Below are 17,572 nucleotides of genomic sequence, written 5' to 3'. Positions count from 1 at the left end.
GCCTCCTACTACTTCAACATTGCAAGAACACAGTGTTCAACATACAATGAAACTGACTGACGTGTACAAACATGAGAAAGGATGCCTCAGTACCCTCAAGTATGTTTTGTGCTAACCTTTTCTATACAGATTCTACTATCTCAAAGAGAACGTCAAAAGCCTGCCTGCTATGTGCCAGACACGCCATCAGAGCTGAAGATGCTGAGATGTGGTCTCTGCACCTGAAGGACACACACTAGTGAGTGCGTGCGTAAGCACCAAAGGCGATTGGCCAGGTGAATGCAGAAACACCAAGCACAGGTGAGCACGTTCCAGGGCCGTGGGGCCCTGTGGGCAGGCTGAGAAGGCTTTGAGTGAGTAGCAACGCCTAAGTCACAGCGTGTAAACTAACTTACAGTGTGTAAGCTTAGGTCGGACGGATTCAGAGACAGCTAATGGATGAAGCCCAAGAACTAAATGCTGAAGAAGTGTATATACAAAGGCAATTAATGCCAAAGAGCGCTTCCCTCTAAACTCAGGCCATCTCTGGTCACAGCAGCAGATGCTACTTTTGAATAATAAACAGCTCTGATCTGGAATCACTCCTAGAATCAGCCAAAATGACCTTGGACAAGTATTTAACTTTGAACACAAGGTTTCCCCATCTATAATCTATGGATTAGTAATAATGATATATAATGACAATGAAAATCATTCACGGTTCTACCAAATAATAAATAAAGTAACACAAATTTCTATTAGGTTGCCTCAAAAAGAAGGGCCAGAAGTAAACAATAAAGAAGAGTGGGGCTGGCATCTAGGCTTCATGTAAAACCATCAAAAGGGCACCAACCCAGAGAGAGCAGACAAGCAAGCAAGCGAGCAAAGTGGGAGCAGGCTCAGTTAGGGTCACTGCTAAGAACTCAAGAATGCCAGAATGTATGTCTACTATACCCCCAGTCCTCACACTTACCAACATATTTCAACACCTGAAGATCCAGACTTAAACATAGAGAAGTTTAAAGGAAGTAAGCACCTGATTGACGCTGGATTTTTAATTAAATAATCTATTTTTTCTATTATTTATATATTAAAAATATTAAGAGGATTTGGCTACAGTTGGCCTTTTTTGTACCAATTTAACATATGTAAATGAGTTCCTGATTTGAGCTTTTGAGTTTTAAATACACAGACAGATAGCATTGGTACATCAGGAAAATTAAGACCCAGCACAGTCTTAGGGATGAAGGGTTCCAAGTTCTTTTTGGGTTGCTCTGTTTCCCAGTGCTAGGGCAGGCGCTGCACCACCGAGCTGCTGCCCAGAAGACATCAGTTATTTTATAGCCACACAAGATTTGTTCCCAATGTAAAACATTAATATGCTGAAAGGAAGTTGGATTTAATAAATTTATAAACTCAATCGAAAATAAAATAGTTATTTGTAGTTATTTGTAAATAGGACCAAACATTTACTAAATTCTTTAGAAAAATGTTAAAATTACTAGATCTAACTTCTTAAAATGAAACAAAAACAATAAAAAACCCTGGGTATTTTAATCTGGACTTTAATAAATAAAATACTAATTTTAAAAGTCTAAATAAAACATGTGCAGAAAAATTGTCATTAAAGACCATAAGAAACACAAAAGCAAATGTTATCAATAAATATATTCCAAAAGGATGTTAGGAAAAGCTGAGCTGATAATGCAAATAAACAGTGGGCAAAACCGCTCAATACCGGACTGTGACGTCACCCCGCAGTGCTGGAAGGGGAGGAAGGAGAAAGTGGGGAATGAAAAGCTATTTCTCCATCAACTAAATAAAGGCTTTGGGCTTTCTCTTGAAGACCTGGCCTTCCCTAGACGTGTCTGGCCACTCCTCACCACCTGCCCAGCATCCTAAGGAAGGAGTCACCACAGGAGTCAGTGGACCCAGCTTAACTGATGCTGCTGAGAAATGTTCACAAAGTCTCTAAAACATACAACTTCATAAACTTTCCTGTAGCTGATTCAGCTCCAGCAGTTGCACAGAATAGGAGATTTTAAATAACTAAGTATTAGTGAATGTTGACAATTTTACCACAGCCAAAAATACACAGAAACTGGAAGAACTCAGAGGTTAACTGGAGATAACTGACCCAGTTACAGTACACAGTGAGAGGAACGGGTAGGTAAGACACCCAGCCATCGTGTAAGACTTAATCAGACAAATCTACTAAAAACATTTAAGCTCTTAAAAACCCCAGCAAGAATTATGGGAGAGAATGCAAAGAGGGAAGGGAGCCCTTGGTGTAGGCTACGTTTGTGTGTAGTACATATAAGCCACAGAGAAAAAATCTATAGAAAGAATTTAAAATACACTGTATGCTAGGGACTTCCTTGACTGCCAGAGACTGTATACCTACCTATAGACAATGTACCAAGGGCAAAGAGGAAGGCTGTATGAGTGTACCTACAGAAAATGCACAGAGGGCAGACAGACAGCTCACAGATAATGAAGTAACTACAGGAGGATACCAGACTTAAGGCTCAAGACTGTACACAGAAACAAGCTGAGCTCCTCTACCAAACGGCCCAGATATGGAACACTCCTCAGCACCATGTACTTGTGAGGACCCTGCCATACACTCTCAGCAAACATAGAGTTCAGGAGTGTGTAAGGAGCCAACGGGAGTATCATCATTGTGTTTTTAAAGGATGGCTTTGAGACTGAAAGTATGGCTCAGCAGGTAACCACTGGGTGCTCTTGGAAGAGACCAATGTCTGATTTCCAGCACCCACATCACACGGCAGCTCTGTCACTGCGTTCCAGAGGATCCAATGCCCTCTCTGGCCCCTCTAAGCACACGTGGTGCACAGATACACATGTAGCAAAGCACCCATGCATGTGAGAAGGTTAAAGGGTGGGTAGGACACGGAAGCATTTTGATGCAATGTTATTCCACACCACATTTATTCCATATGTCATCATGACAACCCAGAAAGGAAAACAACACGAGTCCATGGGGCAGAAACATTGTGAAAATAAGCTACTGGCACCGTAGAAATACTCAGGGAAAGAGACCATTGTGGCAGAGATGCAAGGTGAGCTGCCCTCGGTCTGCCACAACGGCCAGTGTGCCAGGAGCAGAGTCTAGACAGAGCTTCCGGTCCTGGTCACCCACCCTCTCCTTTTATCTTCCAGCCATGCTCTCCTCAGCTTCCTGGTGACAATAGATTACAAACTATCACTGCTACTCCTATGAAATCAGGAGAGCTACTCTAGTTACTTTTATAGGAGTAAATGGGAAAGGGCCACATATGCCACATATGTGACACAGAGTGGCATTCTGAACAACATTAGTTGTTAATTAGGTGGTAAGTAAGCAGCTACCATCCTGATCTATTCCACAGGTTTCACTTTGTGTCACCATGTATTTGTGAGGCATGTGTTTTCTTTTTTTTTACATGTATCTTTTATTTGAAAGTGCCTTAAACTCTTCATCAATATAGGTGAGAGATTTAGAAACAAATGCCACACTAGGGAGAGTATAGTAATTGCTGCTGTGAATGCATTTCTTGCCCCAGGGGAGAATGAGAGGGAAACGGGTATCATTACCCGCAGCAGGGAGGCCGACCTCACTCAGCAAAGGCCACAGTTTCCCAAGGCCAGGCTCAACTCCATGGCCACTGTGAGGAGGGTGTTCCTGTCAGTTCCAATGACCCCAGGACTCAAGTGCTGATTAAAGCCCTGGGTTAAGTCAAAGCATTGCAGCCTGCTCCTCCTGAGGGGAACAACTCTTCATGAATGTAATTCTGCTTCCTTTCTGACAAGAACATCAAATGAGGCGCATGATCAGGAAATGCTAAACCCAGTTAGCATGAATAACTGATCCGCTTCTCATCTACCATCCACATCTTCCCCTTTCCTGATCCCTTACCACACTATCTGCTAGGGCAACAGTCAACGAGAAAATTGCAAAAATTAATTAGCTTCCAGAACATGATAATCTGGTCAAGTAGCATACAGTCAGAACTTGAAATTTAAAAAATGGCTGCTATTCCAACCTTTCTAGATTTCCTTATTTTCCCTCTCACCTCTCAGTGGTCCTGAGAAGTCCTCATGGATCCCATACCTACCTCTATAAGTGTTCCTTTTACATTCACTACAACTTATGAACATCCTGTCTTTCCAATGTATTCTCCCAGAGTAAGAAAAACACTTTTCTTTTCAGGTTTTAAATCTACAGCAAAGTTCCTAGCAGGAAACGTACGAGGTGGAGCTGTATCCACATGCCTTATCGACACGCAGAGGCCTGCACAGAGCTGGGAATGGCTGGACTCCATTGTGGTGATGCCTGTTCTGGGCCCCTTTCCTCCTTTCCTGAGGGCTTACTTCTCCACTACTGTCCCTAGGTTCCATAACAAGATGATCAATGTAAAGTATTTGTTGTTTGCCTCTTCAAATTAGTTATGATTTGTCAATCAAATTTCTAAATTTCAGTTTTAATAGAGCTACATTTAACCAATATGCCTACATGTGAAAGAAAAGCAGACATGGTTATTAAATGAAATTTTCAGTGACAGGCACAAAACATCTCCCTATGAGTTACTGGCCAGCACAGTCCCAGAACCACCGGCAGCAGCCCAGGCTGTCAGCGTTCCTCTCGTTTGACCACCATAATGAGATGGTAAGACCCTGTTGTTGAAGATACTTCAATACCAGGACACAAAGAATCAACCACGATTAACCAGGAAAGTATATTTCTTTTAGATGGCTTATTTAGTGGCAGAAGGCCCTGTGCAGGCTACTGGGGAGAGGAGGAAACAGGGTCTCATCCAGCATTGGACTCTGAGGGCTACAACACTGCTGTTACAACAGTGTCATAGCCAATCACTTTCTTATTAGGTATGATTCCTGTTGCACTGATGGATTTTATGCCTGGATCTATAAATCTGGCCAAAAGCCCATGGCTACCAAAGTTATCAGCCCTAAGGGCAAACCCATTGTTCCGGCTCTCTTGTTATTTTTTTATTTTTGCTAAATGATCACGTTGTCAATCACCTTTTAAATTTTATACCACAGATCTGTGTTGCTCTTAACTTTGGTCAGAGAAGACACTTTTATAGCCAAAATCCCAATACAGATGCAGGAAGGGTTCCAAGGTCCTACCCTGAGCAGCTAATGGCGGCTGAAGGAGAGAGATGCACCATCCTTTGGGGATATGGCGGCTGCTGGTAGGTTGTCCCCTCTCCACACCCAAGAATGACCCTACATATCTGTAAATCTAAGCAACACTGACTGCGCCAGGAGGTAATTCATAACAACAGCTTTTCAGAAAGACTCCAAGATGGAGAGGAGGTGAGAGTAGGCACCAGAGGGAAAGAGGGGGGTGATAGCGGTGGGCGGATGGATGCGGTCAAGTACATCGTGCCAAGGCATGACACTGTCAACTGCTTTTACAAAAAGAAAGCAAATCCTCTAGCAGCTGGTTGGACACTAATTGACATCACCTTATCACCGAGTATATGCTTATCCTAACAACAGCAAAGTCAGTGGTAACTGAGTGTTGTCCTCTGATCTAGAGTTTGATGAGTGGTACCAAGGCACTTCTTACCAGGCTCTGGGAGATCTAACTTTGCCCGCTTTAGCTCTGCCATAGACACCTGAAGTTGCTCTATTACAAAATCATCCTCGAAGAAAAAATCCTTGGCGAGAGTCTCCTGAAGAAATTCTACAAGTTCCTCCATAGACAACTTCATCAGATGCTCTGAGAAAGGAGGAGAGAAACGTAAATGCCGGTCAACAGTGCTACTTAGGCTGAAGAGAGATAGACTGTATTTGATATAGTGTGTTTTTAAAAAGGGTACTAAAAGGGACACACACACACACCCCCCTTACATTTTACATTGTGGACATCATTAAAGCTCAGTAGGATAATATTTTGACCTTAGAAAAACTAGTAGGAGAAGAAAGGTGTCCATGACCTTTTTCTCACTGGTTTAGGAGTAGCCCTGTCTTGGTATCAACAGTAATCTACAGCAAGAGCTCCTAGGAGTCAATAAACATTTATTTATCTCACAGACGATCTGGAACTCTATCTCACACTGACAAGCCTTCTTTAACTCCACACTTAGGATTAGAAATTTTCCCTCAAAACCAGATTATTAACCTTATTATTACTATTGAGGAAATTAATTTTATTAGGAAAAAAAATCAAACTACAGACGGCGAGGAGAAAGTAGACACCCACTAAGCCAGCAGTCCCATCCCTTACAAGGAGAAGTGTTGTGCTCATGGCTGTCCATGGGCATCAACTCACAATACAAGTGCACAGTCTGGGCTCAGCCTCCCTCCTCTATTGAAAAGCAAACGCACATTCTTTCTTTCTCAGCTATTGTAGGCAGAGGTATAACTGAGCAACACTAGTGTTTGTTTAGTCCAATCACGTGCATTTGCATTTGTTTCCAAGTTTCCAGCTTAGAGCCATTGTGTGATGAATCTCCAGTAACACTAGCTTTAAAGCAGTCAGGAAGAAATAAAGACAGAAAAAAGTCTTTGGCTAGGTTCAGCTGTTAAGCACCCACAGAGTGTTTTGTTTTGCTTTGTTTTTTCCTTTTTCTTTTTCTGTGTTGTTATCTATTTTTTTTTTTAACCAGCAAATGACGTAGTATGAAACCTTATGGCAAACTACACAGTGTTTTAATACAGGTTCCCCACTGTGGAATGACTACTTCAATGTGACTGTTAGATCTACCACCAAGCATACTTACTTTTGTGGAGGAAGTCATTTCAAATCTGCTCTTAGTAACTTTCAGTTATGTTATACATAACTATGCTCACTAATCCACACAGTACACTTCCAAAACTTATTCTGTCACTAAGAGAAACTTTGTAGCCCGAGAGCAACATCTCTGTGCCCCTGTTCCTCAACCCTTCTTCGTATGGTGGACAGAAAACCCACTGAACATCTGAGAGCTTTGCTTCTTGAACAAGCAACAGACTGACCAGCAGGCAGGCTTCTCACAGCTTGTACAGTTTAACCATTTACTGGCAAGCAACAGACTGAGCGGCGGGCGGGGTCACAGCTTGTACAGTTTAACCATTTACTGGCAAGTAAAGTAGTTGCTCTGCTCAAAGTTCAAGGGTCAAAGAGTCAGACGGAGTAAATCATTTACAGAGAGGAGAACTATAAAGAAACCACACCACAGTCCACTTTCCGCTGTCCCGGGACCATTGCATTAGTGTTTAACTAAGATACACTTCTTTAGTATATTTTGACCTGTTTATAACCAACATCAAAAGTAGTGATGTAAAGAAAGAAGGAAAAGCAGAAGAGAAGGAGAAAGGGGTTTTCACCCAGCGCCGACACAACCAGACTCCAGGAAGGAGCTGTGTCACCAATGCTTTGTGTTGGTGTGTTAGCCTGTATGCTGGCCACGAACACAACATTTCTGACAGCTTCCCTGGAAAGTCACAAACACTGAGGTCTCATCTCAGAGGAAGTGCGGCTAATGAGTTTCTACTGTGCTCACTGCATTCAAGTCAGTGACCAGGCAGTCTCACCGAGAGCACCCAGTATGGCCAGGAACAGCAGGAACACAAATCGCAAACTTGACAATGCCCTCAACTCAGAATGCTGAACAAATCAGTTAAGAATGACGTACACAATAAGTGTGGGGGACACACAACATTAAGGTCTAGGCTATCCATGAGCCATACCTCTATAGAGCCACAAGACTTAAGTTTGAAATGAAAATGATAGAAAACCTCATTTGCTGGCTTTTGAGATCCAACACATCATACCAACAGAGGCCCTGAAATACTGTAACTGAAGACTAAAAAGCCTTTAGTTTTTGTTTTGAAAACCTTCTGCATTTATGCAGGGAGAGACTTGATGCATCTGTCCCTGTTACTCCAGAGACCCTGACACTCAAGTTCTATCAGAGTTAGAGAAATAAACAGTAACAAGACATTTCCCCCGCTCATTTACCTAGAAGACAGATCAGTTAAAAGAATGAGGGTCCCAGTGGAAACTAACACTTGAGAAGAATATTCTCAGTGACACCAAACTCAGCATCCTAGAGTTTGAGTGTGAAGGCAGATCTGGCACCTTGAGGGAGGAGCTCAGGGTCTTCTCAGATGTAGTGTCTCTCTCCTGAGAGAGAAGCAGGAGTTCTCTGCTGACTCTCAAGGAAAAAAAAAAATCTTAAAAAGACTAGTAGTTTTCAAAACAAAAACAAAAACAAAACAAAACAAACCCTGCTAAAAGCACAGCCTAAGGCAGCGGGAGGCCAGGCCAGTCAGCATCACAATAAACCCTGACTTTATAAAGCCTTTTAAGCCAGAGGCTTCCTTACTTTTGTGTAGTTTCAAGATTGTGTAAGACATAGCAGTAAGGACTCGCTCTCCTTCAAAGATATAGATGTCCCATATCCTGAGGTTCAGCCTGAAGGGAGTCTGCAGGAAAGACAAAGCAGGCTGGTGTGAGCCAGGGCCTCCTCTCACGGGGTTGCCACTTTTATAACAGGGCTACCAACAGTACTTACTCGGTCAAGGAAACACTGAAAAAACCATTTCATTGTGTAAAAACTTGTGTAGATTTCTTGAGAATCCTAAAAGACAAAGAAAGACCTCATAATTTCTGAGTTGTAGCAAACAAAATAGCAACAGTACGGGGAAGGGCGCTGGAGGCTACCTTCACGGCAAACCCTCTCCATAACTTTCTCTGCTTTTCTACTCCCATTTTTAATCCCCAAATTTACCTTATAAGAATCATCACAAAAAGTGTGTCACCATAATAAGACTATAACTATTTCTTCATAGTGAACTGTCTGATTGCACTGCATTTTAAAGTAAAGCATACAGAGATTTCACAAGGAATCAGTTTTCTGTAATTCCTATAATGCTTTTGTATAAATTTAAAACCTCCAAAATAATGGAGAATCACAATTGTAAAAATGTTATTACTAGTACCTATCAGCTTATAGAAGTATTCTGAATCTACGAATACTGTGGTAGTATATTAATACTAGATTTTATGAATCTAACGTTCTGGAACCCAGGCTAACTTAATGACTCTGTGAACAGCTGTCCGTCAGTGACATCTACCTACCAAGTGCTGCTTAAGTTTGGACAAAAATTTGTTCAGAATTTTCTCATGATGTTCTTGAAATCTCAAGAGTTTAGGAAAACCTTGGACAAAAAAACCTAGAACACAAACAAAAAAACAGCCCTTCAGAGACAGCAGCAGCAACCCCCAACTTCACAATGTAACATACTTCATTTGTAGCTATGAAATTAGCATCCCAAGCGACCTTGGCCTTCTTCTTCCCCATCATGGAAATGGTGTCCCTCGAACATCAGGTAGTGAGACTGTTAGCTGGTATTGTTTGCTAACTACCACCTTCACTCAGTAAAACACAGTTCCTAATTAGGAGAAACCCAGTCTCAGCACCAGACAAAAGAAACAGAATCCATTCTTGACTCCTCCGTTCTCAATGCTGACCGTCTCCCTCCTAAGCTGTTCCATCCTGACAGCCAGTCCACTCTTCTCTCACCATCATCAGCTAAGACATGCAGGCACTTTAAGTTATACCAAGACTTATAGATAATACATTGTGATCTGTAGGGCGTCTAGGAAGCAATTGTAAATGGTAAATTGGTGCTAATTTGTATATTTAGTTCACTGAATTTATAACAATTTTTATTCATAAGTTCCTTTTCAGATATTTATATAATCCATTTCAAGAATATATATTCAATGGACTTTATTTCTGCAATTACTATTTTCAAACCAGCTTCTAGGCACATCTAGGAGATTCTAATAGATATCTTTCGGGTTTCTAAGAAACCAGGGAAATGTATGTCATACACACCTTCCTTAGATATTCATTATTGACAAGAGCTTATAAAAATTAGGCTGTCTTATAGATTTAATGAAGACTATTTTGCTTTCATTCAGTCTCGCATATTTGCTTAATCTGAGAGTTTATGATTTCTCCCACATCACGTGTGACTTAAAAACCAATGGTTCTCTAAGCATACCAGAAAATGTAAAGAAAGATCCTACTACACTTATTGTAAACTTTCTAACAAAATGCATATACAGTTTTGTAAGATGTAGCTTGGTCCTGGCAATGAAAGAACACAGAATTCATACTTGTCACTGTAATGGAAGGAAAGCTAAAACACAAACAATGGCTTCCAGTGGGGGTCAGGAACCCAGGGCACAGCAGCACAACACTGCATTCACAACTTGTTTCCAGTTTTGAAGATGTGTGTAAAAATTTCCAAAGATTCTGTCCTTTGCTTAGTAATAACTTTTTACAGTAAAATGATTTTATTTAAAAATCTTTATCTCTCCACTGGAGCCACTTTCACAGTCAATTTGACAGCAATGGGAGATAGAAAATTTTCAAGAAAAATCTGATTTTTAAAAAAGTCCATGTACTTCAGCAAGAGCCACCTTAAACATGCTACAGTTCCCTAACTAACACTCTTCACTTTGCAGGGGCCTCCTGGCCTCAGTACTTTACATTCCCCTCCACCCAGCTCTAGGCTGACTCTATGAACTTACAAGTGCTACACCTTCACACAGAAATCACAAAGAGCGAGCTAGACTTCAGTCACAGACAAGTTATCTCTCAAGTACAAAGTTACCCACAGAAATAGCCCAACTACACTGTAAGGACAAATGACAGGATTGTCCAGTTAACAGTGTTTAAAGACAGGCTGGTAACAGCGACTGGTGAAGCCAAGGCAGCAAAGAGGTTTGAAAGAAAATCCCATTTTCTAAAATCGGATGATAATATGACCACCCCTCTAACCTGTCCCTGAAGCAGGAAACACTCACTCAGACAGGAAGGAAGGTCAGAGAAAGAGACACGGACGATGAAGGTGAGCTGTAGTCAAGGAGTCTTCTTAAACAGTACAGCTCAGGAGATGGCAACACTTGCCCTTCTTACAGGGAGCCTGCTGCATGTACCATGTCCTACAACTACGGAGGACACTACCTCTGAAATCTTTAAACGGGCATTCCTGGGATAGACTCCCCACTGACTGAGCAGACACACTCACAGAGTGCGCATAAGTGGTTCACTGTTAGAGGAACTAATACTGTCTTTGCTAACTAGTCCTAGGGCACTGACTTGAGGGCCTTGCACATGCTTAGACAGGTGCTCCATCACTGAGAGACGCCCTCAGCTATTCCAGCTGTCTTAAGTCTGCTGTTAGCATTCAGCACTGAAAAACACACCTGAAATAGAAAACTCCTTAATTATTATGTTCCTTCCTTTAAATATCTAAGTTTCGTTCCTTGATTAATATTCTTTAACAAAGTTATATATCAATGCATCCAGCATTTTATTAGAACAGCAAGTGTTTTGGGCAACAGGTTTCCTTTTATTCTTCCTAATATAGATTTTCCTAAGTTCTTCCAAACTTAAATTAACTTCTTTTGATAGAGAGCAAATGAATAAAAGAATTTAAAAGTGCCAGAAATACAGTTTGGGGAAAAGACAAAGAAAATTCAATGTAAATAGAAAAACATAATGAAGAAAAAATGAAAGAAGAAATTAGCAATTCTCAAACCCCTGGAACATGAGTAATATCTGACTAACAAACTCCTACCAGGGATCGACATTTGCTGTAGTTAATTCTCAGGCCAGTTTGCGCTCCCTATGTACTTACTGTCACATGGAGGGCTTCCTTACCGTGCATTGCATGCTTGGGGCCTGAGAAGAGCTTGACTAGGGCCCAGAAGGCGTCTTCCTCATTCATGTACATAAGGAGCAAGGCTGTGATCTGACTCATCCCTTGGCAGTACCCGACTTCCTAAGAAAGGGAGAACAGACTGCAGGCTTCAAAGCTCAATTCCATGAACACAGACATGGGAAAGGCTAATCTATAAAATACCACAAAATGCTTCGATGCATTACTGGACAATTCTAGAAATAACTGTTGCAACAGCTACAGCATTAGGGCTTATACTATACAAAAATAAAACTGTGCTCAAGAGTAAACAGGTGTGGGGAGACCCCTCGAGCGACATTTAATACTGTCCTTTGCTCGACCCTGCAATACAGCATGGAGGGAATATCAACCCTCACTTCACTGAGCGGGCAGATGCTGCCCGTCCTCCCTGACCCCCACCTCCATGTCTTGTCCCTGCGTTTCTGAAGCTATAGGGTTGAGGTTTAGTCCACTCCTTGTAGGCCTCTAACAGGTGATACACGAGATGACTGGAGCATTGGCTGTCAGGAGCAAGAGAGCCGGTAGGCTGCAGGCCACTGCTCCAGCTCAGACACATCTACTGGCACTGCTTAGTCTTTCATGTGTAAAAAAGAAAACCAAAGAGCACAAAAATGTAATAAAACAAAACACTCTGCAGCGAGAGAAAGTGAAGCTCACTAGCATCCTGGGTTCGTACCTAGGTTTTTCTACTTCCAAATCAGCTCGAAGGCTCTGGGGTCAACATGGGAGTTATAAGCACGCCAAAGCTAACAGGGCCATGGAGGCATCGGCATGAAGATCTGGGCCTCCAAGTGCCTTGTTAGGTAGAGGGCCAGGAAGAATGTCTAGTTCCCTAGAATCAAAGTCAAGCAGGAGGGAGACATGGACCAACTTACCGTATTATAGATAGAATAAGCAGCGAGAACATGGAATAAGGACTGTTGCCTAGACAAATAAAAATTTACATTAAACTTAATTTCGTTCTTTTTAAATTCAGTTAATTTTTAAAATTACAAACTTATTAGAAAAAACAGGTTTGACTAGCTGGGCCGTGGTGGTGCACACATTTAAATCCCAGCTCTCAGGAGGCACAGGCAGGTGGCTCTCTCTGAGTTTGAGGCCAGCCTGGACGACAAAAGGAATTCCAGAATAGCCATTGCTACGCAGAGAGACCTTCCTTGTCTCAGAAAAACTGAAAACAATCAAAACAAAACAAAACCAACTACACACACACAAAAAATCCAACCAGACAAAAAACCAGGATCGACTAAAACCAGTCCAGAAAAATTACTGTTGTATTTTCAAAAAAGGTATCCAGAGCTCGAATTGAACCAGAATCGTCAAGAGTTGAATCTGAGGCTATGTTATCTGTCACACGTTTAGACAGAAAGCCTTCGTATGGGAAACAGCACAGCTTCACTGAGTTTCTTAAGCTCGTTGTCTTTCCCCTCAGCTCTCTTACGCTGGAGCCACAGAATGTGGATGGCCACAGGAAGACTCTAACAGCAGCAGCTAAGCACAGGAAGGGCAGCCTGGGACGACCACGCTGATCTGCAGAGTGAAGCAGGGCTGTGCCTCACTATACTAACAACTCACTACTATGCTTTGCCCTCGGGTTTTTGCCCCTTCAATCTTTGCTGACTCCGACACCTTACTTCTAACAGAATGGACCTGGGGGTACACAACTGTACTCCCAGCACTCAGGAGGATCACAGGTTCTAAGGCACCCTGAGCTATACAGTGAGACCCTCTCTACAAAAAACCAAAGCAGAACAAACTGGAAAAGGGAGACAGGGAGACCCAGCAGTGAGCCCATCAAGCTGGAAGCAAACCATCAGCCAACTGCTTGGGTCCTTACGGTGCTTTGGGGCTCAGCAGGCAAGAGACGTGACTACGCCATCACCTGATCCTGATTACCAGGAGGGAGGCAGATGCTATACACATACACACAAAATCACATCTGGAATAAAGAGAATATTTTGGAAACTTCTTTGTATACAATAAGTACATACAAAGAGCATGTATGTAAAGAAAGCTATGGAAAACTATGGCAACATAATTTAGGGAGACAGCTAATGGTCCCGATTTCTCAGGATTGAAGGCGGAGTCCTGCCACACAGCTGATGTACTTGCTGAGGGAAGGGTCATGAAAGAAGGCACTTACAAACACTCTGACACAGAGGTAACTGTGGAAATTACTAACACTTTTCCTTTATGTTTTGGTATGAATGGTTATATTAGTATCTTCTTTCTCTTACTACCGTATATCAAAAAGTATTAATAAGTAACTATATTTAAGTATTTAAGCATGCCTACCAGCAAAGTGCTTGGAATCTGCTTGTGCTCAGAGGGTTAATGTGTTTCAGCTGTAAGCACAACAGTCGCATTATGGTAGACAGGTGGAGCGTTTTGTTTCAGCCTGATGTGGAACTCAGAATGGTTTCAGGAGATGTGTGAGCACCAAAATGACAAGGGCAGACTGTAATGGTCAGAGCTTGGCAGCCATTCCCTCATGATGCAGCAGAGTCCTAGGTCCAGCTGAGATAGGTTTATACACGTGATCAAATCCACTGTCCGTTGAATTTGAGCTGGGGAAATTATCTAAAACTGACTGAACTGTGTGCTTCAAAGCCTGCTGCTTCCTGGTCAAGCCAATCTTAAGACATATCTCCTACAGTTTCTGTTTTGCTGGCTGGACTCCGGAAGACAGAGACCAGCAAGACAGGCCCTTTCCCTTCACACAGGGGCGCAGTGATGGCTCACCCACCCACAGAAGTACAAGCGCTCTGTAGGACTCCGTACAGTAATTTCTTACTCACGTCCTTTTCTTTTTCACAAGTTCCACTTATTCATAAGGTTATCACTGGGGTATAACCTTATTACAAACAGTTTTCAAATACATACAAGTTCTTACTTCTATAAATGCCCTCAAACTTTCAATTCACCTGCCTCAGCCTCCTTAGTGTCCACAAAATATTTTTAAGAATTTTAAGATCATAAAAGTGGCCCCTTACCAATTTTACAGCATGTACAATGTCAGTGTTTTAAAATGTTAAATTAAATTAGATCCCAGTTTCAGTCAACATGAATTCAAGTGACCTGCAAAAACCTTTAGGACCTAAATAAAGGCTGTAATCCAAACCAGACATTCTAAACGCACAGTTTACCGTAAAGACTCTAATAAAGACCATTTACACACGCCAGGCACATTTCGTAATATCGAACTCTACTTACTTAACACCGTATCTGTCTCTAAACATAATGTGGTCCCTGAATGTGCGGTTCACGTCAAGGTCTATTTGTCTGATATCAGGTGAACAACCCCGTGCTCTGTGTTTTAATTTCTGAAGAAGAAAGAGAGAGGAAGAAAACATACTTTTATGAAAACTAATTGCTAGAAGTTGACAATAAATAATAATACTTATTAAAAACTTTTTTTGTTTGTTTGTTTTTGTTTTTCGAGACATGGTTTCTCTGTGTAGCACCCGGCTGTCCTGGAACTCACTTTGTAGACCAGGCTGGCCTTGAACTCAGAAATCCGCCTACCTCTGCCTCCCGAAACCAAAACAAACAAACAAACAAAAAACCTTTTATCATTTATATATTGGCAGGAATAGGGCTAAGAAAGGTCTAAGCAATATAAATAGACATATTTAAAAACCCTTCCTTCCTTCTTTTCAAAGCCCTCTCCTTGCCTCCCTTTCTCTTCATGGAATCAACAGTGAAAATTAGGGCAGAGAGCTTCCAGAGTCTGCAGGACACCGTGTGAGGAGTTCCTTTTCTCTCTGGCTATTTTCTTTCCTTGGAACTAGGGACTGCGGGATTTGCTTCACCTTCTACATCCTCATAGGGAACTCAACAGCAAGTCTGAAGTACACTGTAGAACTCTCAGGACAGCCTAGCAAACAGTAACCAATTTTTTTTCTTCATGTCTTGGTTTTATTGAGACAGGGTCTCACTATGTAGCCTTGGCAGTCCTGGAACTCACTACATAGATAAGGCTGGACTTGAATTCACAGAGCTCTGCCAGTCTCTGTCTCCTAAATGCAGGGATCAAAGACATCCACCAGCAAGCCTGGCCTAGTGACCAACTTCTTCAACTCCCTCCCAGAGCAGTCAGGTGTGCTTGTGTCAGGCTCCTCCCTCTGGTCTTAGGGCTTCCTTCACCATGTGCTGAGGTTCCCTTCGCTCTGCTCTGAGCTTCAGTCCCCGATTCCTGGGTCTGGTACATGTCCCCTTTCTTGGTATATGGCCTGGCCCTGAAGGATAGCATTCTCCAATAGTTACTGAAACGGGCACACAGAAGGTAAAGGTTTGGACTCCTTCAATAGCTGCTGACTTATACTTTAAATGACCGTGGAAGCCGTTTCAGAATTCTAGACAGAAAGCATTCTTGCTCACAAGGCACCACTTTACTATTCTCTGGCCTCCCATGCTGTCACTGGGATTCTCATTCTCTGTGTGAGGTCTCTTCTTCTCTGCAAGTTGGTGGGAGCACTCTCCATGTTTGGAAGTTGCCTGTTTCTTTGCCTGATTTGCGTTTATTCTCATCTGACTTGGGCACTTTCAACCTAATAGCTCATTTCTCATCTCTGCAAAACTGTCTTTAATAAGTGCTAATTCCTTTATCAATTCCCCTCTCCTCCTTGCCCTGACTCCACTCCCTTTCTGGAGCTTGGTTATTACAGTGTGGGATCTCCGAAGCAATCAGCTCATTTTCTTGATGTTTCTCTATTAGTGCTCATATCTATGCCTTTAAATTTTATTTTCTGAAAAATTTCTTCAATTGTTATTTTCAATTAAGTTTTTTATTTCTATTATATTTTTTATATTCTTAAGTTCTTTGTTGTTATAGAATGTTCCTTTTTATAGTTTCCTATACTTGTTTTATGGATGCAATACAGATTTCATTTCTCTGAAGATATTAACAACAATCTTTTAGGTTTTCTTCTTATTCTATAATCTGTTTCTTACAAGTGTATTTTTCTACTTGTTTTTACTAATCTCCAATTTAAGTCCCTTTCCTCAAATGACTACTAATATTTTGTTATCAGCTTTTACTTGAAAGTAAGATATTAAACAAAATTGTGTGCCCAGATGGGCTTCCCAGCAGTGATGTCACTGCAGAGTGGGGATGCAGCCATGGTGACTCTAGTGTTGATCTTCTTGTACTGTCACATTTCCTGACAGTCTCCTCCCAGCTCCTGTTGGGACCACAGGCATTTGACAGATAGTGTTCTTGGGTGAAAACTAACTGTCCGAAATGCTGGGTCTTATGCTCCCCTGCAGCCCTGGACTGGGGGACGTCCTGCTCTCCCACAGACTTCCAGCCATCAGTGTCCAGCTATACCTTTCCTTGCAGAGGTACCTGCAGGCGGCAGCTACCAAGTCCTGAGGAGACATAAGATATATAACCTGTGCTGCTCCAGTCTCCTCCACCAGTCAGGACTCCACCGCTCAGGCCTGCACGTTGACCGCATGCCTGCCTGCACTCTATACTCCAAGCGGAGTAGGTGCTATTTCTTCCCTTTTCTTGTTCCCTACAGGTTTGACTTTCAAAACCCTCCTGTCAGTTTGGTGGAATCCTCCTTTCAAGGGAAGTGAAGCTGAAGTGTGACTGTTTCCATTGCTCATCTTTAACCAAAAAGATGATTAACATTTACAACTTGTACTTACCTATGTTTAAGTATGAATAACCATCCAGAGATGGATTCATTTATCATATACTGGTAATACAAATTATAGCTAAAGTCAACTCCAATAAATAAATAAATATAAAACATAACTTTAACCCCTAAGAATAAAAGAGTGGAGTAAAGGCCATGTGAAAATGTCTAGAACAACATGGGACTGTCATGTATGTGTATACATGTTAAGTACT

At 41.9% G+C, this 17,572-nt stretch overlaps 1 protein-coding gene across 5 annotated transcripts in view; it reads right to left on the bottom strand.

Moving 5' to 3' along the window:
• Positions 1-17,572, bottom strand: part of Usp6nl (USP6 N-terminal like) — a 123,402-nt gene that overhangs the window by 10,478 nt on the left and 95,352 nt on the right. For all 5 annotated transcript variants that reach the window (XM_021154013.2, XM_021154009.2, XM_029470742.1 and 2 more), the window contains 7 exons: positions 14,926-15,035; positions 12,588-12,636; positions 11,673-11,793; positions 9,074-9,168; positions 8,508-8,573; positions 8,319-8,418; positions 5,576-5,728 (listed from right to left, as the gene is read on the bottom strand). In XM_021154013.2, the coding sequence (XP_021009672.1) occupies positions 5,576-5,728; positions 8,319-8,418; positions 8,508-8,573; positions 9,074-9,168; positions 11,673-11,793; positions 12,588-12,636; positions 14,926-15,035 (694 nt within the window). The remainder of the gene's footprint in view (positions 1-5,575; positions 5,729-8,318; positions 8,419-8,507; positions 8,574-9,073; positions 9,169-11,672; positions 11,794-12,587; positions 12,637-14,925; positions 15,036-17,572) is intronic.

The sequence above is a fragment of the Mus caroli genome, chromosome 2 (assembly GCF_900094665.2).
Source record: "Mus caroli chromosome 2, CAROLI_EIJ_v1.1, whole genome shotgun sequence".
In the NCBI taxonomy this organism is placed as follows: Eukaryota; Metazoa; Chordata; class Mammalia; order Rodentia; family Muridae; genus Mus; species Mus caroli.
This window is presented reverse-complemented; position numbering and strand designations above follow the sequence as displayed.